The sequence below is a fragment of the Sabethes cyaneus genome, chromosome 1, assembly GCF_943734655.1.
Source record: "Sabethes cyaneus chromosome 1, idSabCyanKW18_F2, whole genome shotgun sequence".
Taxonomy (NCBI): domain Eukaryota; kingdom Metazoa; phylum Arthropoda; class Insecta; order Diptera; family Culicidae; genus Sabethes; species Sabethes cyaneus.
Genome location: NC_071353.1, coordinates 67502172 through 67528619, shown reverse-complemented (window position 1 = coordinate 67528619; position 26448 = coordinate 67502172). Strand labels below are relative to the sequence as shown.

Sequence of the window (26448 nt, the reverse complement as noted above, 5' to 3'; positions counted from 1 at the left end):
CGCATAGTCTGTAAACTGCGAAAAGCAGTTCCCTTTGTTCCTCGCATGCCGTCATTTCCTCCCACGCGCCTGGCTGCATTAGTAAAAATAGGACGCAGCAGTGCCAAGCAGTGGATCACCCTCTTCGCCTGCCTTACCGTTCGTGCGGTGAGCCGCTTCCGCCTTGGGAGTTCGAATATTGATCGACAAGCTGCCGTGGAGCCAACCGTTAATTGCAACGCTGTGAAGAAGTCTTTTGACATGATCAAACAGGAACTGGACTATTTCTGGAAGAGGTCTGGTGAAGTAAAGATGTTTGTAGTTGGCGATGTAGTGCCAATCGTGGACGATGGAAAGAAAAATAGTTGGGTCAGGGGGCGAGTAATCGAGGTCTTGCCTGGTGGCGATGGTGAGGTTCGCCAAGCTGTTGTGAAAACTGCGAGGGGCCTTTTGCGGAGGTCTGCTGCTAAGCTAGCTGTCTTGGATATTATGGGTGATGGTAAAACTGGGACCGGTGGCCAGTGTTACGGGGGGGAGGATGTTGCTGCTGGGCACACTGCCTCAGATTGTTGATGCGCAGGGTTGGTTTAGAAGAACGCTTTTTTCGCAGCGGGCCCGTCAAATGTGACAATTGACAGCCGTCAGTAAACGGAAGTGAAAGGGGAACGAGAACTTGGCACAGTCGAAGAAACTACTCGTGGTGATCACACTTAAAACTATAATATGTTAAAACCTAAAGCTATATACAATTAGAATTATAAACGCTACATTGTTAAAATAGGCTAATTGGTTATTCTAACATAAAACATAACAGTGAGTAACACAAAGTTCTAATAGATAAAATTAATTAAAATTAGTACGGGTTGCAGGTTATTTCTAAAATTACAAATTTGATAAAGTGGTTAGTTGGATTAAGTCCGGTAAAGATACCGAAAGTGTAAGTTAACACGATTTGTTTTGTAATCTCTCTAATAAAAATATTCTTGCAGTTTAAAGCTGCATTACACCGTATATTGGTTTGTGCTGCTGAGAACCCGGTGTCCGGATTGACAAGTCTCTTTACTCCCCGCGCCAACAGGTATAATACCTCGAAGCTAACTGAATGGTTAGGTATTACTCATCAGGCATCACACCTTTTTTGCGGTGTCCACCTTTCATATAATGTGTCCGTTTTTCTGTACAATGTCTAGAAAATATGATTACTAGGTAATGTTTTTGATGATTTGATGATATTTTGTTTACGATGCATTTTAATCTCTAGTATACCTAGTTAAGGTCAAATTTCAGATTTTTCTCTGGTTAAATGCAGGCGTTGTTTCTCTAAATATAAGGTAAGACGGGGCAAAAAGTGTCACCTAAGCTCAAACTGTGCTCGATTAAAAAATATCAGTATTTCTACCGCAATGCGCTATGTATCTAACATTTTAGGATATTTTCTAAACAATCCTGGAAATATTGAGCATTAGAAAATGTCTTCTATTTTTCCAAGAGCTTTGAAAAAGACCCTTTTTTCTAGTAGTGGAAAAACACCGGGGCAAGTGTGTCAATCAATAGGGCAAAGAGTGTCACGTTCTTAAATAAGATGGTTTAAATTTGTAGGACCCGACCCAGTAAAGTTGAAAATAGTGAAAAACAGTTGTAGCTGCATGTTCAAGTCAATCAATAACAAGTTTTGCAGATTCTCGCAACGTGTATTCAATATTTTCGACACGTTGTTTTAAGCATTTTATCGCTTGGTCTATTTAGCAGCTCATATGTTCTTTTTCCAATCGTTGTTATTTTATGCACACTTGTACCATATAGGTAATCTAGATTAAACAGTAGATGTTTAAAACGTTTTCAAAGCAATATTTTTCTAACTTTACATTTACACCCCTCGCCCTAGACTACTGTGACACGCTTTGCCCCGAAGCATGTTATTTGAACAAACATGGAAATTGACGCTTGCTTGCAAATAAATATCCTGTAGATCACTTTTCTATGCAGTCGTTAAACCTAAATAAATAACTTATATATAATATGGGGTAAATACATTGAATTTTTAAATGATAACTAGTCTTCCATTTTGAAGTATCGCGTAAGCGACGGTGCCAAAAATTTCAATGATTTTTAAATAGAAACTCAAAACTTGCTGGTTATTATTTATCCCTGGTAGAAAAAGGTACAGTCAAATTTTGTTAATTGCACTAAGCTTATCGTCGATTTTGAGAAAAACTTTTGTTAGTCGGGCTGATCTGATTAGGCCAAAAGATGACATGAACAACACTTGAACCACAGAGAACAGACATCCATTCAGGAACAAATGTTTCGCGAATTCTCTGATAAAATTTCAAATTAAAATCACCTAATATGCTAGCGACACCACCACTATAGTTTCCAAACTAAATGATTCTTTTGATTTGCACACTGACAACCTTTGGCTCTTCTGGCGCTAGTATATATGGACTATATGCGTTATGCTAGCGCCAGAGGCTAGCTGTTGTGAGTTTAGTGTAGAATTTTATGCGCCTTTAGCGACACCATCACTATAGTTTCCCAACTAATTTGACATACGTTTTATCCAAGAGGGGACCTTTCGCTTGGATGTCTGTTCTCTGTGCTTGAACTGCTAGTGATAACAACTCAGCTTAATTAATTAAGGTTTTGGTCAAAATCGGCGATAAGCTTAGTGCAATTAACGAAATTTGACTGTACTGCTAAGATGTTTGAAAGAAAAATATTTCAAACTTGGAATAATGTCATAGGACTTAGAAAGCTTCATTGACACACTTTGCCCCGTCCTACCCTACTCATACATCTTTGTGAATGACATCGAACAATCTGTTTTGCTGGTTTTATTTTTAGGAAACGGTGTTGTTATTCATCTACCTGGTCTATTTGATGAATTAGCAAAAAATGAAGCAAAAGGCTTGACGAATTGGCAAGAACGTCTCGTCATATCCAATCGGGCTCATTTGGTATTCGATTTACACCAGCAGGTCGATGGGCTGCAGGAAGCCGAGAAAGGAGGTAAATCACTTGGAACTACAAAAAAAGGTATTGGTCCATGCTATTCTAGCAAGGCAACACGGAATGGTATTCGTGTTTCTGATTTGTTGGGCGACTTCAAGGTTTTTAGCGAAAAGTAAGGATAACATTTATATAAATAATAACGTAGTGATCGATTTCGGATTTTGTTTTAGGTTTGAAGCTCTGGCTAACATGTACAAGAGACTATTTCCAAATTTCGAAGTTGATGTTACTGCTGAACTCACGAGGTGAATGTATTGTGACATTAGGTTTTGAATTTTACTAATGTTTGTGTTTTCTCTTCTACAGATATCGTGATTATGCAGAACGGCTTCGTCCCTTGGTTCAGGACACCGTTTCATTTCTTCACTCGTCGTTGAAGGAAGGAAAAAGCGTTTTGGTTGAGGGTGCTAATGCTGCAATGCTAGATATTGATTTTGGTATGTATACGCCTTCACTACTAAATTAATATTTTAACTATATATAAATCGTCTTCAAGGTACCTACCCTTACGTTACTAGTAGCAACTGTAGTATAGGTGGAGTTATTACCGGTTTAGGTTTACCACCACAAACCATCGGAGAAGTTATTGGGGTAGTTAAAGCCTACACAACTCGTGTTGGAGATGGACCTTTTCCTACCGAACTACATGATGTACGAATTATTTTTATTTTTTACAAATGTCAGATAATTGTTGACTACTTTTTCAGGAAATTGGTGCCCTACTGCAGAAACGTGGTTCGGAGATTGGTGTAACCACCCAACGTGTACGCAGATGTGGTTGGCTAGACCTTGCATTGCTTCGATATACAGCTATGGTAAATGGTTATACATCCTTATGTGTAACGAAACTGGACATTTTGGATACATTAGAGGAGATAAAAGTTGCTATAAGGTAATTGATTTAATTGAGTTATGAAGAGTCGATTGTGATTTTTCCAGGAAAGATTATCTCCTGATAAGGGCGTAGAAATCGAATTCTTTTAATAGTTATTATTTTATTTTTTTGAAGTAAGACTACGTCTTATGACAAGGTTTGAGATAGGGTGTCATTCCAAAAAATTAAGAAATGCGAGCGTCAAAAAATTTTAAAGATTTTGAACGCTAGTAGCTCTGCCAATTATGACTGGATTTCTATGGTTTAGATACCGTTCGACTCATAATAGATGTAGAAGGAAGTCCTCTATGCGCGGACACTTTAGGTTTTTAAGAAAACACTCAAAAACTACCGGGTTTATTACATCTATTTTCACTTTAATGTAAAATAAAACAATATTTTAAACAAAAATATACAAAGTAACAAAATTTGCACTGCAATGGTAATTTTGAAAGTAGATAGTATTTTGTGTACAAATTAGCTCAAATAGAAAGCTGTCCTCTATGCTCGGACATGACTGATCTATTATAACCTGCATCAATAGAAGCAAACGATCCTAGAACAATTTAAAACTCCAGCACAAATCTTGTGTAGCAGATATAGCAGGCATAGCTTAGAGTAAAAGTTTATAAAAGGATGACAATATTGTAAAATAGATTAGCATTCGAACAGTTCATGAGTAAACGTTGTTTTAATTAATTAGCTACAATTATCAGAAGTGGGATTATTTTCCGTGAGTGCTGTCAATCAACGATGCAGAAATTTTTTTGAGAATCGAAAACTTATCGGCAAATGGAAATTCCTGAAACCAATCGAAGGGGGATGTGCGTTTGGAGCAAAATTACCAGTACAAGCAGTAGTTTTTATGAAAAAATCAGAGCCGTTGGTGCGCCTCTTGGAGCTATCAAAAGCGGGACTAGCGCTGTTGGAGCAGCAACTGATAAAATTGCCGCAACTGTTGAATCCGTCGTCTAAGTAGGTAATTGAAACAATAGAGACTATTTTTTGTGATGAAACCAGAGCCGTTGGTGCGACTGCTGGTATGACTGTTGGAGCAGTCAGAAGCGCTGTTGGAGCAGCGTTTAGTGGAATCAACATAACTGTTGGAGCAGTTGGATATGGTTTCACAAATAGGATTGTGGAGCTTTTAGTATATACCAGGATGAGTCAACTTCCGAAGAAAAATTGATGGAGCTACACGAAGATTTTCACTTATATTTCTACATCCCGATGCCCGAAGACCATTCTGCGAATATTAAATTATGAAAACACAGGAACGATGTACATCGAGGACGATGTAATTTGTCAGGATGGCCGAAATGTAGGAGATATAGCAGGCATAGCTTAGAGTAAAAGTTTATAAAAGGATGACAATATTGTAAAATAGATTAGCATTCGAACAGTTCATGAGTAAACGTTGTTTTAATTAATTAGCTACACTTGTGAGTCCAGTCCTTGCAGGTTTGCTGTATAAAAGTTGAATAAAGTTCTATTCACATAAATTTTATTGAGTGTGCTGGTAATGCGGAATGCACGTGAAAATGTACGCGGCAACTCCATTTACAAGGCTTGATAGGTTGACATCAAACTGATATTTTGCTGCAATTTTTTTCTAATATTTTCTACCTTTTGCATTGCTTAACTAATTTTATTTCACATAGGAATCAAAGATACAGCAATTCTACATGAAGTCAGCAAATTTCGTTGATTACTTTTTTGTATGTCAGAAGGGCACTGGGTTCAAAGATGCCACTGCGACAATGACGATTGTCTTTTGTAGCTGGCCCCGATTGCTGTACACAGTTTACGGATTGCTCATACCCATTGATGGAGTTGAGCTGGGTTGTAAGACTGTGCCCCAATTAGGTATTATTAGGGGATTATGTATTCTTGATGTATGTATCACACGGGGCATAAGTGCCACTCTTCGGGTTTCCATGAAAACGACGAAGAATTTCAATACGGTTATTTTTTATGGTTTCTAAGGTGTCTTACAATATACCATAAGAAAATTCATCGATAAAAAATATAAACTCAGACATTAAACTGATTTTGAAATTTTACTTTTTGAAAATTGCACAAAATGATAATGATTATATTTTTTTGAAACGATGATTCTACAATTGATGAAGGGACGGTAAGGGAATGGTTAATAAGGGGGGTTGTGCAGACTTCTTTTGTCCAGCGCCTCTGTGGTTCAAAGGTACACGGGTACCAGTGAGCGACACGCCCTGGCAGGTGTTGTGGGTTCAAATGCGGTTATAATCTCTGATTACAGCTTGGTTCGACCCATGCACCTTCCAGCATTGGACAAAAGATAGGAGTCACAACGACAACTTGTTAAGCATAGCTACCTATTACCCCCCCCCCCCTTCCTTTCCACCCTTCCCCTTCATTCCCGAAAAAATCCTTCTTCATTACTTTCCCTTACCGTCCCTTCATCAATTGTAGAATCATCGTTTCAAAAAAATATTAATATATGCCTGACCGCATTTCAAGGTCATGACTAAAGTCACGAGTTTGGTCGATAATGATTATGCCGAAAACAAGCATTCTGAAATCTTATTTATCTTTATGTGTATTATTTTTGGTCCAACACATTAACTACACCTAATGCCTATAGATAGAAGTTAAAATTCAACATTTCTTTACTTGTGGTCATTTTCCCCACCATAGTGGCACTTTTGCCCCGTACCTATTAATATCGAGCGAAAAAACATCTGAAACGAAAACGTTATTTTTTCTATATTTACCCATATTATTTTGATATTGAACTCACTGAAACTGTTTAGATTATACCCTCATCTGAGTTTTAGGCCTTTTCAGGTTGAATTAAAGTGATATTTAGCTTTAGAAGGAGTTTACCTCCCACTTGGTGCTGCACTATCAAGCAACACGACTCCCGTCAAGGTTCTTTTTGCCCATAATTAATTGAAAACAGTTAAGGTGTCCTTTATACCCCGGGTCCCCATACATGGTTAATAAAACCAACTACCTTCTTGGGATAAAGTTTCCATACTGAGTATGGGGTTAATAGGTAGCTTCCGAAGAAGCTGAACCTGGAAGACGCAAGAGCTCCACAGGAGCAGAGCAAATGCGCTGAACTTTCTAGTTCTAAATTGCAAAAGTGGCAAATGTCGGTTAAGACCTTTTGGTATCACGACTGTTTTGGAGTGGTTTATATTAAGCCCATCTCGTATGCACCATGAAATAGTAGAGACTAGACTGGGATTTCCCTGCTTGAATCCAGCTCATTGTCGGCTGATCAGTTCCTTTCTTAAGGAGAGCCGTGTTAATTGAGGCGAATGACGCGTTATCGAAAGCACCTTCAATCTCAAGAAAAGCACAAAGTGCCGTCTCTTGGTATTGAAGCGACTTCTCAATCAGCGTCATTAGGCAGTGAAGTGCGGTTTCCGTAGATTTACTGCATTGGTAAGCATGTTGATTGCCTTGTAAGGGAGAATTCTTTACTTTAGAAACTCGTTACGCATGTGATTATCCGTGATTTTTTCCATCAACTTGTAAAGCGTTGATGTCAGACTAATCGGTCTGAAAGCTTTTGGCATAGTTTACCTCTTCTGCCTGCCTTAGGTATGAACACCACCCTAACCTTCCGCCAGCTTGCCGGGACATGTCCCAACGTAAAGCTGGCACGAAACAGGTTGATGAGCTCGGACATTATAATCTCGTCCGCTTTTTGTAAGAAGATGGGAAGTATACCATCCGGACACGGAGACTTCATTGGTTCAAAGAAGCTGAGTACCCAATTGATTGAAGCCTCCGTAAACAGTCAGCGCGCGAGTAGAACCGAGTCGCTTGACACATTGCGCGACGACTCGACTTGCTGTTGCGCGCCGATGTCGCTTCCAGTGGACACTGTCGAACCAAGGAAATGCGTGTTCATAAGAATCTCCAACGTTTCCCTAGTAGTAACAGTGAGACTGCCATCTTCTTTTTTCAATTGTCCTAGGCCATTGTTATGGTTCTTGGCTAACGCTTTTTGGAGTCGCGCCGCCACATTCAGAGTCTGGATGCTTTCGCAAAACTTGACTCTGGATTTTCTATGGGCTTTGCGAAGCTCTGCGTTTTATTTAGTGAGAGATGCCCTGTAGGCCTCCCAATTAGACGTGATCTCAGCCCTGTTGAATAAACGCCTAGCCTCCCGACGAAGGTTGCTGAGCGATTCATTCCACCAGAGCACGTCACGGCAGACTGTCCGCGTGATTAACGGACAGTTTGAAGTATAAGCATCAATAATCCTACTCTTCTCCTACTGTGTAAGCCTCCCAGTTGGCTCCGAGGTATGACGCTGGCCTAATAAGCCAGTCGTATGTTCGAATCTCGACTGGCAGAGGCTGTTAGAGTCAATAGAATCGTAGCAACTGGGTCTGCAATTGTCCTGCACTCTAACAGCTGGCTGCGAAGTCTGTCGTATAAAAAAACAGAAGGTCAAATTTCGATAACGGAATATAGCACCTACGCTTTGCTTTTAATCCTACTCTGTAGGTCATTGGCTGCAGCGTTCAGATCAGCTGGTGTGCGTATATTAATGTGACAGGAATTCCGAGAGTTTCCCAGATGTTCTCTGAATGAACTCCAGTTGGTTTTCTTCGGATTTCTGTATTGTTCTCTCCTGAGAGAGTTTGACTCAATACCAAAAACGATATGCATGTGGTCTGATAAACTTGGTTCGTCAGAGACATGCCAGTTTTTGACCTTCTCAGCTACGCTGCACAGCTAAGTGCTGCACAGAGTGAGGTCTAGGACCTCATTTCTAATAGCATTAACGAAAGTGGGGACATTCCCTACATTACATACATTGACATTGTTAGCATTAGCAGTTAAGTATTCAAGTATGTACTCACCACAGTTATTCACATCCGTGCTGCCCCAAATCGTGTGGTGGGCGTTGGCATCGCAGCCGATCAGGAACGGCACTTTGACGGGCCTGCAGTACCGCACGAGAGCGGCAACCTCGGATGGCGGTATGCCGTCCTTGTCGCCCGGGAAATATGCGGACGCCACGACCAGGGCCTGATTCCCCGTCGTTGTTGGCACTTCCAGTTTAACAGCGACGACATCGCGTTGAATGAATTTTGCAATGGGAGAAAATTGTATTTCCTTCTTTAGCAGAATTGCAGACCTAGGTTTGGTTTGCGTGTTACAGTAGATTAACTTACCGTACTTTCCTAGGCCGAGAATTCTCGTGCCGTGAGCCCAAGGTTCTTGGATGAAGGCAGCTGTTAGCTGCTGGTTTACGAACCTTCGACCAAGAACACTAGAAGCGCCCGTGGCATGATGGCGAAGGCTGCCCGCTATGTTACTGGTCTGCCGTCCTTGGCAGAGTCGTTAGACTCAGAACCTGACGGACGGCTGCCAGTGGCGTGAACGCCTTACTGATTTGCCTGCTTCCCTACTTTGATGGTTGCAGTAGACTAAAGACCGAATTACGGCCGGCGCTTTTCGGTCGATTTTGATTTTTGCGAGTGGTTGGTGGATGATGCAGAGCTCCTTTTCGGGAAACCTTGCGAACCTTCGCAACCGTCGCGGACGTGCGGTCGTTGGTTGGTGGTTGATGCAGATTCCCCTTACGGGGAACCGTGCGAACCTGCGCTACCGTTGCCGACGTGCCTGGAGCAGGTGGTTGCGAAACTTCTTCGGGAGGTCGTCCCGCACGAACCTTCGCTGCTCCAGAATCCCCTAATCGACAGTTGGTTGCTCCTCGGCCAACCTGTCGCATGCGAGCCTTGCCAAACATAAAATGTTGCATGAAGCCCTGCCTGACAATCAGGTTAGCAGACAGAGGGTCTATCTCCAACGCCAGTTCGACGGTATTCCCTGTCACGCTGCGACGAAGTAATGGGTGGCCACTAAAATTTTGGAATTTTTTTCTCAAGCTGCCAAAAAAGACAAAGATACATGAAAATCTAATTTACCGAAATTAAAGATACATAATCCATTGTTGAAAAAAAATTAGTGTACATTTGAAAATAATCCGTAAACGGCTGTTCGGCTTTCGTTTGATGTCGAAACAGGAGCGTTGTACGGCCTTCATGTCAACTTTACGAATGCATCTCTTGATTCTACCAATGAACTGTTGGCAATTCGTGGCTCTCCAGTTATTTTTGTACACCAAGGAACTCAAAATCCCGAAGAAATCTTCGATTGGGCGCACTGAGAAAGATTTCTCGGGTCGTGGTTCTTGGGTAAAAATGGGATCGAATGGGTATTCATGAACGATTATGTTTTTTGGCGTAATGCGATGATGCTCTATCCGGCCAAAACACGTATTGTCTATCTGCATGATGTTTTTGTAGAAACGGGATCAAAATTTTCTCTAAATATTTGTCTGGTGCATCTTAATTGATAGCCAAACCAGAGGGCTTGATGTTGAAGAAACGAGAAAGAGAACGATGTCCTTCTGCGTCCATAATTTTGGCTGGTCTTCCACTACCTTGCTTGCGAATAGTTGTTGGGCATCTTAGGCTATGGTAAACAGTCGAAGCCGCAACATACAGGGATACCTCGATATAAGACAGCCTCCCCAAGTAACCACAAGCATTAACGCATAACCCCATACTGGCTGTAGCTCGGCATCGCTAATACCAGACAGCGGTATATCAGCAATTCGCATGGTTAAAACTTTTGTATAAACATTGCTAATGCGTTTAAGCATTATCGTAAATTAGCATTATTAAAAACACTATTTGCGTATATAATGTTACAATATGTTGCTTACAAGCTTTAGGACAAATCTTTAAAACGTACCGTAAATGTTAATAAAATGCTTATACCTGACTTCGTTCTTGCTTATTTACGGCCACTACTCATGCTCTGTTTCACCTAACTGCTGCTGTCTTTTTTCTAAAATGAACTACGAACGACGATTTAAGTACGACTAATTACAACCCACTCGTCTATAACAGCTGTGCTTAAGACATCAAAGGCGCCAGCAAATGAACCATGCAGGGATACACGCACCCAGGTTCAAGTCTCATTAAAGGTAACATTTGAAATGCAAAAAAAAATCCATTCGTCGTAAATAATGGAGTAACGCATAGCTTGAGAAGCTACTAGAATCAGCGGACTTAAAAAATAAATATGAGAAATATATATTTATTTTTGTCTTTTGACACGCTGGCCGAATTGATGTTTTTATAGTTTTTTCGCAAACAAGCTAAAAATAACGATATGTCGATAATGCAGGCGAAGCGATGTTTAATTCAAGCCGTAATGGTGCTTTAGCAATTGCTATTGTAATGCAGCTTTAATTTGACAATAGTGGGGCCCTTTTCCACTTTATTACTGCATTTATTGTACATGTAAGAAAATAATACATTATATGATATACTTTGTAGTGCACTATAAAGCATTACAATTGAATTGATATAAAGCTTCGTGGTTACTTGGGTCGTTATAAAACAACCTCGATATAAGACAATTTTGTCTTATATCGAAACAAATCCCTTTGACATAGCTGGTAACGATACCAGAGCTGATTTTCCATTCTGAAATCGGTGCCATGAAGTTGTTCATTATTTCAAAATAACCCCAAAAATAGTAAAAAACTAATAGTTCAAACAATAATAAATAGTTCAAAAACCGTAAACACATAACACAGAGTAAAACTGGCGACCGCTAATGCAAATTTTGTTTGAAAAAATCATGTTTCGATATAAGACAATTTCGATATAAGACAACTTTTTGAAATTATAAATTGTCTTATATCGAGGTATCCCTGTAAGGGTAAGTGGGGCAAGACCGCCCACTTAAGCAAAACCACTTGCGTAAAAAAAGTTGTGGCTCAATTTCTAATTTATCTGCTTTAAATGAACAATTGATCAATTACCTACATGTAAAAAATAAAAACAGAAATATCTATTTTTTATTACGATTTGGAAACACGTCCAAAAAATAGAGTATTTTTTCCATGAGGGGTGAAACACGCCCACTAACGGGGTACAACCGCCATAGCGTATAACTTTAACAATATTCAACCGATTTGAACGAAACTGGTGGCATTGGAATCGTGAATTTATCTAATTTAAACACATTGAATCCGTTTGCCATCAAACAATACATGGATCCCCGAGATCCGCAATTTCGAAAGAGTGTCCGGCAACCACTCGTGTTAGAAGAACATCAGTAATATAGGTACCAACAGTCTTGAAATTGATACCGTGTAGTTTCCTTAAACAACAAGGTGGATCAGGTTAAGCATCCTGGAGCCAATCTTTAAGGACTAGAGAGGATCTAAGATAAAATATAACAATATGGGTATTAAAGTTCCTGCAATTGATCCGGTGGGTAATTTTTTGACATTTAAAATTGTCCTGATTGATAAACCAGATACATATTATTTTTGCATTGCTAAGAAAATTTGCTATATATTCATAAAAAAAATGTTTATTCCATGATATTTGTTCCAAGAGGGAGGAATTATTGAAAAAAGCTATATCCGAGAAAACAAGAAAATGTCCATAGCGCCCGCAGAGAAAATTGGCAATTTAATTTTTTTCAAACAGTCTACCAGCTACAAGCTAAGCACATTTACATTGTTTTATGTAAATCTGAGATTCTTTGATCCAAACAATGCAATTATTTTAAAAATCCCCTTATCGCACTTGCATTTTGCACGACGATCTTGCGCCGTTCGCTGTGGGCGGTTTTACCCCCAAATGACCGATTTACACATTTCACTATTTATTTCAACAAAACTGCATGAACAGTTACCTAATTTAGGTACTGTCGGATGAAGACAAGATCAGAGATGCGATATGGGCTGGATTTACTAAAAGTTTCAACGTTTTGAATAAAATGAACCCTAAGTTCTGCGGGAACAAAGTTATAAAAAACGAAACGATTATAACGAAAAATCTGTTTTTATTTATTTCTCCGATAGTTTATACGATATTGCTGTGAAAGGTGTTGTAAAATATTGCGTACGCATTCAGTAATATGACTGTCATCAACATTTATCACCAATTTGAGCAAGGCCCTGTAAAACCATGGTGGGCGGTTTTACCCCGGCGGGCGTTGTTACCCCGTTTACCCTTACTTGCTTTTTAAATGTTGTACCGTATACTTTTTGCCGAAATTTCTGTTGCAGTTCGATGAAATATACAACGCGCTCCCGGAATGCTTCTTGTTTCGACGCCATTTTTAGCAAAACTGGGCAAGCATAAACGAAACAAAAAATATTAACAAAAAGAGGAGAGAGAGAGAGCTAACACATACATACTCTCATTTCTCTCTGAGCTCATTTGTTGTTGAGCATAATAGCCGCGAAAAAATTCCAAAATTTTAGTTGCCACCCGTTACTCGCCACGTTTGTGTAGAGAAGCCGTCGTTCTGATTTTGTAGCAGACGGAGGATCCTCTCATTCAAAGTATCCACACTGCTTGAGAAATACCCGATGAACATAAGGGGCCCCGGAGGCATAACATAAGGGGCAACTTGGAGGCTTAATTCTTTATAGAACTGCAAATTATTAGAAACTGATACACAAGATACAGGCATTTGGAAAGTATAATATCGACCTCATCTAACAAAGCTATAAATTTGCGTAACAAACTGTGGAACATTTGAAAAATGTCCAGCGTTATCGAATTACATCTACATTCATAGTTCTACGTTAGCGCAGCGTGCGTGCCCTTAGGCACAGACCTTCATGCTCAAAATGGTTTCGCGAGCGACTTACATAATACTAAAAGTGGACTAGTCGAGTAAAATGACACTCGATGTGAATAACAGAATAGGACCCCATATTTACTAATTTGGGTGCCGATCTATTGCAAGTCAATATGCATTCCCTGGCGATTGGCTGACTTATTAAATAAAACTGCATCAAGTTCGAGCCTTCGCCGGTAGTTTACAGTGAATTGACATACCAAAACTATAAATTAATCTTTATATTACTATAAAGATTTGAAGCAAACAACCTTTAAAAGTAATTTGTAATTGTTTTTCAAATGCATAATTTTTTACATGAATCTATGAAGTGTAACGGTTGGAAAAAAGGCACGATAATTTCGATACAAAAGCGATAATTTTACAGCCCTGACCAGGGATGGAAAAAAATCGCTTCTAGCGACCAAGATCATAGAAGCGATCAGATTCAGATTCATTGACATCACTACTTGTAAGCGACAAACACTTTGTCGCGATCCGTGCAGATTATGACAAACTTCATGTCAGATCATGTTCATTGCATGATTGTGTTAAGAAATATAACAGATACAGACGATTGGTTGTGTGCATCGTATGAATCACAATATAAACAACAAATGTGACCTTTTTCTCGCAGCTAGGTAAGATGTAACACTGTGATCGACTGCTGAGACTGCTTAGAGAACAAAATCTAGTGATCAATGCTAAAGTTTCACTGTTTGTCGTGAGCTGTACGGATGGAGATCTGTACGTGTGGCAATAACTCACAGATTTTATCAAAATCACTGATCTTCCATCCCTGGCCCTGACATGATAATTACTCTCTGCGGCCAGTATAGGGATACCTCGATATAAGACAACCTCGTTATGAAGCAACCTCGAAATAAGATTGTCAAGATGTTCATTATTTCAAAATAATCCAAAAGAATATAAAAACTAATAGCTCAAACAATAATAAATAGCTCAAAAACGCAAACACACAACACAGAGCAAAATTGCCGATTGCTAACGCAATTTTTTTTGAAAAAATCCTGTTTCGACATAAGACAACTTTTTGAAAAAATACTTATATCGATATCGAGGTATCCCTGTATCATTGATCTATTGTGATATCTCCCAGGTGTTTGCTGTATGAACCGAATTGTACTTGTTTTTGATATAATCGCTATAGAGTGAGCGATATGCTTATTAAATTTTATGCGTGCTTGTGTGTATTGGGGTTTGCCCTTCCTTCATGCTTGCTCTACTTTACCGACTTGTTCCTCGCTGCCATGTTATAGTTTTTGTTATAGCCGTCCCTGGTGAGGATTTATTCGTTGCTCTGAACAGTACACTTTGTGATGTGATTTTACACAGATATGCACTAAACAATCCCAGACAACTAAAATCCCATCCACTCATCTGGCATACTCAAATAGCAACCTTTTCCAAAACCTAGATCATCCTATATCATTTCACAACCCGATTCAGCACCATAAGTCTTGAGCAATACCAAGCCAAGCCGGGTGGCATCACCGAAAGGCTAACCACCTGCCAACCTAAATAAATCCATTGCAACATCGCTTAACAGAACCCACAATCGTCCACACATCATAAATAACCATAAGCAATCCAAGCGGACACCTTATTTTGTTCTTTCCTTTATGAAACTCAGTACAGTCCACTTTAACCTATATATAACAGAACGAAGCCGACCTACGACAACGTGACGATGCGCGTCAAGCGTAGTCAGTTTAGTCCGCTTTGTCTCTTTCCTTCCACACACACACCGACCCAAAATCAATCCACGATAGGCACCGCCCATAGTATTATGTAAATAAGTAAACCAATTTATGTAACAAAAATCCTGTGTAGACTTTCCATCGAATAAAACTGTTTGGAAGCAGTTCAATAAAGAGGAATTCAATTGTTGACACGACAGTGAACGGAGCATAAACACAAGTGTTTCAATGTGTCTCTCGAACATCCCACAACTTAACTGTAGGAAGGATTTTTGCACTGCCAAGAGGCTTCATCGGTATAGAATTCAGCATGAAGGAAGGGCAAATGAGGGGCCTTAGAATAAACCCATGCTAAAGTAACTCGACTTCGAATGGCTTGATTCTACTAAACTTCGAACCCACGACCCGCTTGTCAATCCAGACTCGGTAACCTTGCGGCTACGGAGCCCTTGGTGTGGCCATGTTGCGAAATATGCTTTTTTGAAAAATAAGTGGTTTTGGCATGCACGATGGAATTAACGCGGGCGTCTTGTCTGTCTGTCTGTGGTCATGCTTGGCATTCACCTCATTGTGAATCAAGAGGCACAAAAAGAAGGACTTAATAAAGCCTAATAATATAGTGTAATTGACGAAGCTCGTGCCCGTTGGATTAGCAAGTTGGGATATGAAAGTACAATTGCTAGTGGCGTCAGTGTTCAGTTTTTATGGTTTCATAAAATTTTAGATTGTCAGTGACGTTGTTACGGTAAATCGGAATTTTTGAAGCGAAACTCGTGGCCCTTTGGTAGAGTTTGCTCAAACTGCAAATCATTAACTTTATTAATAATTCTGGTTGATTTTAATTGCCTATTACATTTCTAGTCCATTTATATTCTTTAGCGTAACAAATTATATTTTTAGTTTAATGAAGTGAATTTAATAATATAGAAATATAAATTTATTGTGCACAAATTTTTGCGTCTATTACTCCGTTGTTTTCACAATGGCAGCGTCGGGTAAAGTGCCGGATCCAGTGATGACAATGTCAACTGTCAATCTAGCGTTACGCCTGGAGCGGCGAGACACATTCGCAAATGATGAATTACGCGTAGGCTGGGACATGGAACAATCCCCGACCCGTATTACTGGTGGCTGGTCCTCAGCATTGCTATACTCCATCACGTCCAGTAAAGCTAGTTCCACTACCGGCCGCTTTGGCAGTCCTGTCGTCATCTGCACCATTGTTTGTACAATTCGATTATCTCGACCTGGGAAAACTTGCAAAACCCGTCCTCTGACCCATTTATTTCTTACTTGCTCATCTGCCATAACTACCAAATCACCCACTCGTATCGGTCTAGTTTTCGCAAACCACTTTGTTCGACAAGAAATTGTTGAGAGATATTCTCTAAACCAACGTTCCCAAACTTGCCTTAAGATATTCTGCATACAATTCAAAGTACATGCTAATAGCATTCTCTCATCTACGTTTGATTTGATTGGCTGACCGCCATAGTCCCTCCATGGAAACAGCTGATAACGACGATCGTTGGGGCGAATAAAAGGCCGATGAAAATTTTCTTTGATGTCGCTAGTTACAGCTACTGCTCGTTGATGGAATTGAAGCCAAACTGCAGTCAATGAAGTCAGTTGGTCCGGTCCTTTTAGGAGCTTCGAATTGAGCACAATTCCTTTTAATTTAGCCACAACGTCCCATACAACACGAACTTGATATGAATTTCTGGGGTTCAACGCTATGTCCAGTGGAAGATACCGTTTCGCCTGGGGATCGTGTCGCCGCAACAAACCCGTTTTAAATTTTCTTGTAGTTGTTTCTTGCAAAATCTGTCGGGCACGAAAGTCTTCTTTTTCTGCAACTAAGGAGACTACGGACAATCCCACACTTTCCATTGAAGAATATTGCTTGGTGAGGTCATGAAGTTCTTCGTGTTGGGATTTTGTGAAAATATGCATTACCCTCTGGTTTACTCGCGATGTGTGAGCTGGTTCTACACCGTAGAGGGCCCATCCTAGTCTACTTTTAGTCGCAACGGGCTGTCCATGTGCTCCTTCTCGTATCTTTAGTGACGTCAGAAGATTTACATTGCTGAGCCCTATAAGAATTCGGGGTACAGCGTCACTAAAACTCTTAATAGGCAATCCACGAAGGTGAGGAAAGCGCTCAACCATCTCTTCGTATAATACAGTCTGGTTGGGTAGATCCAAATTGTCCACCGTGTGGACTTCGTCGACAAGATACTGCTTTTTCATGCCTAGACCTGAAATCTGAAGGCTAACAACTTGCGTATCGGAGAGCTGTTTGGTAACGCCTCCGGTCCATTGCAAACACAGTGAATTTGGTTTGCCAGTAATTCCTAAATGATCAGCGACAGCTTGATCCATCATGGTAATAGACGAACCTTCGTCCAGGAAAGCAAACGTATCCATCGATCGATCTTTCCCATATAACGTCAAGGGTACTACACGGAAGATTGGTAGCCCTTGCAGAGTACGATGTAGTGCTACTGTTGTTCTGACGTTGGTCATATCACAGGGATGAAGCAAGCGATGATGATTTTCAGAACATCCTTGAACAGTACATGATCCCTGCTTACAAGGCCATCGCCCAAGGGAACTTAGGCAGCTACGGCATAATTTATTATGGTCCACTGCCTTCCAGCGATCTTCCAAATTCATGTTTTTGAAGGTGAAACACTCTCGTACCACATGACCTATTTTCGAGCAAACCAAACACTGTTTCGATTCAGCTGACTTTTGTAGTTCTGATGAAGCAGCTTTTTCATTTTGCTGCTGAATTTTCTCCACCGTAGTAGAGTGTGTATTAACAAATCCCTTTTCTTTACCTTTACTACGATCGTCTTTAGACAGTACCTTTTTACTGTCATAAGTGCTAAGCGCCGCATTACTAACTGCCGAGACAATGGATAACATAAAATCGCTAAATGCTGCAAGGTCTGATGCTGGTCGTTGCTGCAAATACAAAGCCCAGTTCAATTGGACGTTGGCTGGTAGCTTATCTACAAGCTCCTGTAAAAGTGTGGGATTCATCAAGTGTGCTGTCAATCCAGACGAACGAAGATATTCGCAGAAGTTTACAACTGTAAGGCCATAGTCGACGAGCGTGCTCAAATCGTGTGCCTTTGGGGCTGGTGTTGAACGAACCTTCCGTAGCAGAGTGTGAACTATTTGTTCTGGTTGGCCGTACAAGGTTTCCAATGTACTGAGAATCCTGGGCACTGACGATGGATGCAATAAGAAACTGCATACAGCCTCTTTAGCATTTCCTCGCAGACATCGTTGTAACCGAATGAGATTTTCTGAATCTGAGTACCCACATTGTTAGTTGCGCAACGTCGACCAGCGTACCTAGTCCACCCCTGGCTGAATCGATTGCGAACTGCGGCCGCACCTAGCGACTGACAGAAGGATCGTCAGCGAAATGTCACTTACAAACGTTAAAGTCATGACAAAGAGGCAGAAAAAAGATAAAAGAGAACACTAGCACGTGAAAGTTAATTAAAATCGTTTCTCTGCTTAATATTAAAATTTTCGGCCTTAATTGCATAATTTTCATTATTAAATCTATTGTTTGATTCGTTTGCTTAATGCTAAATATCTAATCTATATTGGTAAGAGTTTAAATAGTTCTTAAATTAAAATTTAATCAATATATTAAACCTATTAGAATAGAACCGAAGGTGAATATAAGGCGTAAATGTAAATTGTTGGCGATAGATAGTGCGGCTTCTACGTTTGTGAAGACTTTTATTTGAGATGAAGAAGAATTTACAAATTCAATATCAGGAAAGAGGAATGGCGAGTCGAAAAACGAGCGACGGTTCCCAGAAGCAACGATCCCCCGGTGCGAAGGGTAGTTCAACCAATGTTGGTGGTACGTATGCGGGCAACGTGAACCATCCGGAGATGGCAAATCATCCGGAGACGACGAGACAATTGGAGAGTGTCGTCCAGCTTGATCCAAAGCTTCAGCTGGTGTCGGCAGTACCGGAAACGGTAGTCCAACCTCCAAGTGAGTCTTATTCGACGGTCGCACCCCCTCCTAGCCAACAGGTAACCCTTACCGAAATGGTGAGTACCGCAAAAGGAGCTATTCCCAAAACTCCCACAGCACAAATTAGTGCGAAGCAGAATAAAAATAAACGCATATCAGTCCCTGCCATCATTACGACTAATGCCTTCGTTCGACGAAATCCCCCACGTCGCGTTCGCGAAAACCGAGTCAGGCAAAACCCCCCGCGTCGCGTTCGCAAAAATCGAGTCAGTAGTTGCGGATTATGCGATGATCCCGACAATATCAGAATGGTACAGTGTGACGAATGCGATTCGTGGTACCATTTCTCGTGTGTCGATGTGAGTCAGTCAGTGGAGGAGATAAGCTGGTCGTGCCCCAGATGTGCAAGTGAGTTTTCAATTAAGACCCCCAGTGCAGTGCAGACAGGGAAAATTGCCACTGTAATCCAGGAAAGTACCAAGCAGCTGTCGCAGCACAATCTACCCCCCAGCGATGCAGTTTCGGTCAAATCGACTGGAAAGTCGAGCAAGCGTAGCGATAAAAAGAGAATCGAGCTACAATTGCAGAAACTCAAGGAGGAGAGGAAATGCCAGTTGCAGTATTTGGATCAGAAGTATAGCCTGCTGCAGGAGTTGGAGGGTGAGACTTCATCCCAGGCCAGCGATCCGGATTCCATTCTGGAGAATGCGTCGAAAGTACAGCAGTGAATTGATAACACGGAGAAGTGTGGTGATGATTCCGGCCTCCCCGATGCAGATCCGGAAGACGAACGGGTACCGAACAAATCACAGGAGCTCCAGGTAGTCAGGTTTCCACCCCAAGCGCCGCAGGTAGGAGCCGTCAACGACGTTGAGAAGGCTCAACAAATCAACAATCAGTTGATTTTCGACCGACGAGGTCCGCCCGTAGTTAAAACGGACATATCATCCAGGAACGTTCAAAGTAACAGGTGTACCCTTCCGCGACCGCAAGTTGGCCTTTCGGATGCTGAAGGTATTTCGGCGCTTACAATCTCCGAGTTGTGGAAACAGTGGTGCGATAGGTTTCTACCCCCTGTAGACCAGAACAGAACCATCGACCGACAAATTCCACCGATAAATACACGTGAGGAACCCGCACCAACGCACCGCCCTGAGGTGCCTGCGCCACCTGTGAGCCGGAGCATTATCAGAACCTTCGCTGAGGGAGAATTCATCCCTGGACAAGGATCTACTCCAGTCCCTCAAACACAGCGTAGGAATACACCACCGGCGGTTGGGATCGAAGGTGAAAACACTGTGTACCTGTTGAATCGGAGTCAGCTGGCCGCCAGACAGGCCGTTTCAAAAGACTTACCGGACTTTGGCGGAACACCAGAAGACTGGCCACTCTTTTTCTCGATTTTCAATTCGTCCACACAGCTCTGTGGATTCTCGAACGAGGAAAACATGCTCAGGTTGCGGAAATGCCTCAAAGGCAAGGCGTTGGACGCTGTCAAGTGCCGTTTGCTCCATCCATCGAATGTGCATGGAGTGATGGCCACTCTCAAGATGTTATACGGACGGCCAGAGACGATTATACAAGCAATCGTTAAGAAGATCCGTTCACTGCCGTCTCCTAGCATCGAAAGGCTGGATACTGTGATCCAGTTTGCCCTCAACGTGGAAAATCTAGTTGCGACAGTCGAAGCCTGTGAGATAGCAGATTTTATGTACAACGCTTCCCTGAGGTACGAGTTGGTGGAAAGGTTGCCGCCGACGTTGAAGCTGGACTGGGCTAAAAGCTCCCGAAGCAATCCTAATCCAAACCTTCTGGACTTCAGTTCGTGGCTACGCTCTATCGCTGAGGATGCCAGCGCCGTTTCAATTGCTACGGGCAGTGATCACCGTCCTAGGATTTCGAAGAGAGACGGCTACTTGAATCTTCACTCCGAAGAGGACTACCAGTCGCCGAGAAAGCCGTCGGTCTCTGCAGAGTGCAGTAAGCCTACTTCTAAGGAGCCCGCCAGAGAATGCGTGGGCTGCAAAGGAAATTGTTCGACCTTAGCGCAGTGTAAGCGGTTCAAAGATCTCAGCTATGACTCGAGGTGGGCAGTTGTACGGGAGTTTAAGGTGTGTCGAAAGTGTCTACGGAGGCATAACGGTCCATGCAAGCAAAACAAGGCGTGCGGGGTTCACGGCTGTTCCTTCCTTCACCATTCACTTCTCCACGACGCAAAAAGGTATTCATCGGCTTCATCTGCTGCTCCGGCCTCAACGCCTCCACAGCACCGCGGGGATCAAGCTACAAATAGCTGTAACGTACACCAATGCCAGTCTGAAATCCTGTTCAGAATCGTGCCAGTTGTACTTCACGGGCCTTCGAAGGTAGTGCAAACTTACGCCTTTGTTGACGATGGATCAGAACTCACATTGATGGAGGACAGTCTGGCCAGAGAACTAGGAGTAGAAGGACCTACGAAGTCCCTATGTCTCCGATGGACTGGAGGTACAAACCGAATGGAAAGCCAGTCGCAAAAGGTAAACTTCTACATCTCCAGCGTCATGAATCCCATTAAGAAGTTCCAGCTCTCCGAAGTGCACACTGTGGGAAGCTTAGAACTTCGACCGCAAACGTTACGGATACCTGAGCTGCAGGAAAAGTATCGTCATCTGCAAGGCTTGCCGCTGGAATCATATCAAGAGGTCAGCCCGCGACTTCTCATCGGTCTGGACCACGCAAGCTTGGGCAACGTGATGAAGTGCCGCGAGGGCAAATCGAACGAACCAATAGCAGTCAAGACGCGCCTGGGCTGGATGATCTACGGGCGCTGCTCCAGGACAACGAATGGTGGAAGTCACATTAATCACCACAGCATTCAAATCTGTCAGTGCGAATCCAAATCTGACAAGGAGCTGCATGAGGCCATGAAAGAGTACTTTTCACTGGAAAGCCTTGGCATCAGTAAGCCGAACAAACTACTGCTATCCAACGACGACCAAAGAGCGACTGAGCTGCTGCAAACGCTAACACGACGTACGAATGGACGCTACGAGTCCGGCCTTCTCTGGCGATATGACAACGTCCGGCTTCCGGACAGCAGATCGATGGCGCTACGACGGTGGGAATGCCTTGATCGGCGAATGCAGAAGGATGCGAATCTAGCACTGGCGCTAAACGCGAAAGTGAACGATTATTTGGCCAAGGGCTATATCAGGAAACTTTCAGCAAAGGAACTAGAGATGAGACGTGACCGAGTTTGGTACCTTCCGATGTTTCCTGTAGTCAATCCCAACAAACCAGGCAAAACAAGGCTTGTTTGGGATGCGGCAGCGACTTCGTACGGAGTATCTTTGAATTCCGTGCTTCTCAAAGGACCCGATCAGTTGACCTCTCTCCTATCTGTCCTAGTAAGATTTCGGGAGTTTCGTGTGGCTGTCTCCGGGGACATCCGGGAAATGTTCCATCAAGTGAGGATGAGACCGGAGGATCAGCACTGCCAACGCTTCCTGTGGAAGGAGAATGAAGCAGACACAGCTCCCAGCACGTATGTCATGCAAGTAATGTCGTTCGGCGCGAGCTGCTCTCCAAGCACCGCTCAGTATGTAAAAAACACCCACGCGATGCAATTTGAGCAGGAGTATCCAAAAGCCGTCCATGCCATTGTTCATCAGCATTACGTGGACGACATGCTGATCAGTGCTGAGACAGTGGAGAATGCAATCCAGCTGGCGACGGATGTGAAGCGAATCCACGAATCTGGCGGGTTTGAAATACGAAATTGGGTGTCCAACTCATCGACGGTAGGTGCTGCGCTAGACGGAGAAGAAACCAAAGAGAAAAACCTGAGCATGGGAGATGCAGATACCACTGAAAAGGTGCTCGGAATGTGGTGGAATACTGCAGCGGACTGCTTTACATACAAGCTGTCTCCCCGCCATGAAGCTGACCTGCTGTCTGGGCGTAAACGGCCTACAAAACGCGAGGTGCTGAGGACCTTGATGATGGTATTCGACCCGCTGGGGTTGATCAGTCACTTCCTGATGTTTCTCCGAAGCCTACTGCAGGAGATCTGGAGAGCATCCGTCGACTGGGACGAGCAGATTCACGATTCCCACTTTGAAAAGTGGCTCACCTGGCTGCGGGTCCTCCCACGTGTCTCAGATATCAAGATTCCCCGCTGTTACCGGATTACCACATCTGCAGAAGGCACCGTGCAAATGCATACCCTCGTGGACGCGAGCGAGAATGGTTTCGCGGCCGTCGTCTATTTACGTTTCCAGGAAGGAAGTACAGTGGATGTTGCGCTAGCTGGGGCGAAAACCAGAGTTGCACCGTTGAAATTTCTTTCTATACCGCGATCTGAACTACAGGCTGCCGTTCTAGGAGTCAGACTGGCGGACTCTATTCTAGGATCCCTGTCGATCAAGGTTCAAAAGCGCTATTTCTGGACAGATTCCAGGGACGTCTTATGCTGGCTGCATTCGGATCATCGGCGCTACAGCCAGTATGTGGGCGCACGGATTAGCGAGATCCTTGAAACGACGGATCTACGGGAATGGCGGTGGGTTCCTACTAAGTTGAACGTGGCGGACGATGGGACCAAATGGAAGAGTACTCCCGACCTAAGCAACTCTAGCCGATGGTTCTGTGGACCTGACTTTCTTCGGGAAACAGAAAATGAATGGCCGGCAACGCCGCAGTCCATCGCAGTCACCGATACAGAGCTTCGACCGCATCTTCATCTTCACTTCAAGGTTTTCGAGCCGATCATCGACACAAGCCGCTTCAGCAAGTGGTCTATCCTCCTGAAGACTACGGCGTACGTATTCCGAGCTATCAGCAACATGCAGCGAACAATGCGAAAGACTTCCAAAGCCTGCGGACCACTCACGCACGACGAGCTGGTCAAGGCCGAATGCTACCTGTACCAGATAGCACAAAGGAGCGTGTACGGAGAGGAGCTTGCAATCCTATCTAGCCTTCGAGAATCACATGGAAAGCAAATCCCCAAGAACAGCCCTCTGTTCCGCGTCTGTCCGTTTATGGACGAAAAGGGACTCCTTAGGGTTCGTGGGAGAACCAGCGCTTGCCAGTTCATCGACAGTAGCATCGCTAATCCCATTATCCTTCCTCGGGAGCACAGCATCACCAGGCTCATCATGCTGGACGTCCATCAGCGGTTCCTGCACCAGAACCACGAGACTGTTCTAAATGAGCTGAAACAACGCTACTACGTTCCTAGAATGAAATCCGTCTACAAGTCCGTCCGGAATAGTTGCCAAACCTGCAAAAACGAACGAGCTCGTCCACAAGCGCCGCTGATGAGTAATTTGCCGCCGTCACGCCTTGCAGCCTACAGCAAACCTTTCAACCACATGGGGGTGGATTACTTCGGCCCAATGACAGTTTCCGTTGGCCGTCGAGTGGAAAAACGCTGGGGGGTCTTAGCCACTTGCTTGACTGTACGTGCTATCCATCTGGAAGTTGCGCACTCGCTCACAACTGACTCGTGTATAATGGCGTTACGTAATGTGATGGGCAGGAGGGGGGTGCCGGCCGCTATATACAGCGACCGTGGTACGAACTTCGTGGGCGCCAACAGGGAACTACAAACCGCACTCGAAGAATTGAACCACGATGAAATCGTGGCAGAATTCACCTCACCGCAGACGACTTGGAGCTTCATCCCCCCCATGTCTCCTCACATGGGCGGATCTTGGGAGAGGTTGATTCGTACCGTTAAACAGAACCTGGAGAAACTGCTACCAAACCGACTGCCTTCCGATGAAACGCTGCGAAGTACACTCATAGAAGTGGAATACATAGTGAACTCGAGGCCTTTGACCGATATCCCTCTCGATGATGATCAATCTCCCGTGCTGACACCAAACCACTTCCTCATCGGATCATCGAGTGGTGTGCTTCCATGGACCTGCTTCGACGACAGCCCTGCCCGGCAGAAACAGAACTGGTGCCTTTCACAGAGCATCGCGAACCGGTTTTGGAAGCAATGGTTGCACGATTATCTTCCCTCGCTGACCCGTAGAACGAAATGGTACAAAGAAGTGAAACCAATCAAGATCAACGACGTCGTGGTTATCGTCGATAACAGGTTTCCTCGAAACTGCTGGCCCAAAGGCCGAGTCATCGCTACCAAAATAGCAACCGACGGACAAGTGAGGTGTGCCACAGTACAAACCGTTCATGGTGTATACGAGCGACCGGCTGTAAAGCTCGCGGTGCTCGACGTTGGCGTAGGATGTAATGCAACTCAGAAGGATCTTCGATGCATTAAAGGGGGGAGTGTTAGTTGCGCAACGTCGACCAGCGTACCTAGTCCACCCCTGGCTGAATCGATTGCGAACTGCGGCCGCACCTAGCGACTGACAGAAGGATCGTCAGCGAAATGTCACTTACAAACGTTAAAGTCATGACAAAGAGGCAGAAAAAAGATAAAAGAGAACACTAGCACGTGAAAGTTCATTAAAATCGTTTCTCTGCTTAATATTAAAATTTTCGGCCTTAATTGCATAATTTTCATTATTAAATCTATTGTTTGATTCGTTTGCTTAATGCTAAATATCTAATCTATATTGGTAAGAGTTTAAATAGTTCTTAAATTAAAATTTAATCAATATATTAAACCTATTAGAATAGAACCGAAGGTGAATATAAGGCGTTGGCGAACTAAGCTAAATTGTTAATCGGAACACACAGAAGGGTAAAACTTAAAATACCTACTTAGTTTAACGTAAAATTGGTTCTAAAAATGATTCTAAAAATTAAAAACTAGGTTCCTACACACATTCAGTGCAGTAAAGACGCCGAAGTTGATTCTGTTGCGCGATAGCGAAGAGCTACTATTGTAAGTGACAATAATTATGTGAGGAATCTCTCTAACCTAATGTTTATATATCTACCTCGTAGGAATTTGTAATTCTTCTTCATCTCAAATAAAAGTCTTCACAAACGTAGAAGCCGCACTATCTATCGCCAACACACATATTTGTGTTGAGTGGTTGAAGCTGCTGGCAAAAAGTGGCCACTCACAAGGATCTCCGCTAAATATTGGCAGCTCTTTTAAGGGGGCATAGTACTTTTTACACCATATTTTTTGCCTTATTTCAAATATTTTTTTCTCGATAACGCGAAAAGCGAATCGATTCGGGTTTATTGCTTGCTAAACATTGCACTTTATA

The 26448-nt window shown here is 42.8% G+C and overlaps 1 protein-coding gene across 1 annotated transcript in view; it reads left to right on the top strand.

Annotated features, from left to right (window-relative positions):
* The window catches only part of LOC128733072 (adenylosuccinate synthetase), a 68128-nt gene that overhangs the window by 29948 nt on the left and 11732 nt on the right, over positions 1-26448 (top strand). The window contains exons 3-7 of the mRNA XM_053826668.1: positions 2824-3103; positions 3162-3236; positions 3298-3428; positions 3488-3642; positions 3699-3883. Of these exons, the coding sequence (XP_053682643.1) occupies positions 2824-3103; positions 3162-3236; positions 3298-3428; positions 3488-3642; positions 3699-3883 (826 nt within the window). The remainder of the gene's footprint in view (positions 1-2823; positions 3104-3161; positions 3237-3297; positions 3429-3487; positions 3643-3698; positions 3884-26448) is intronic.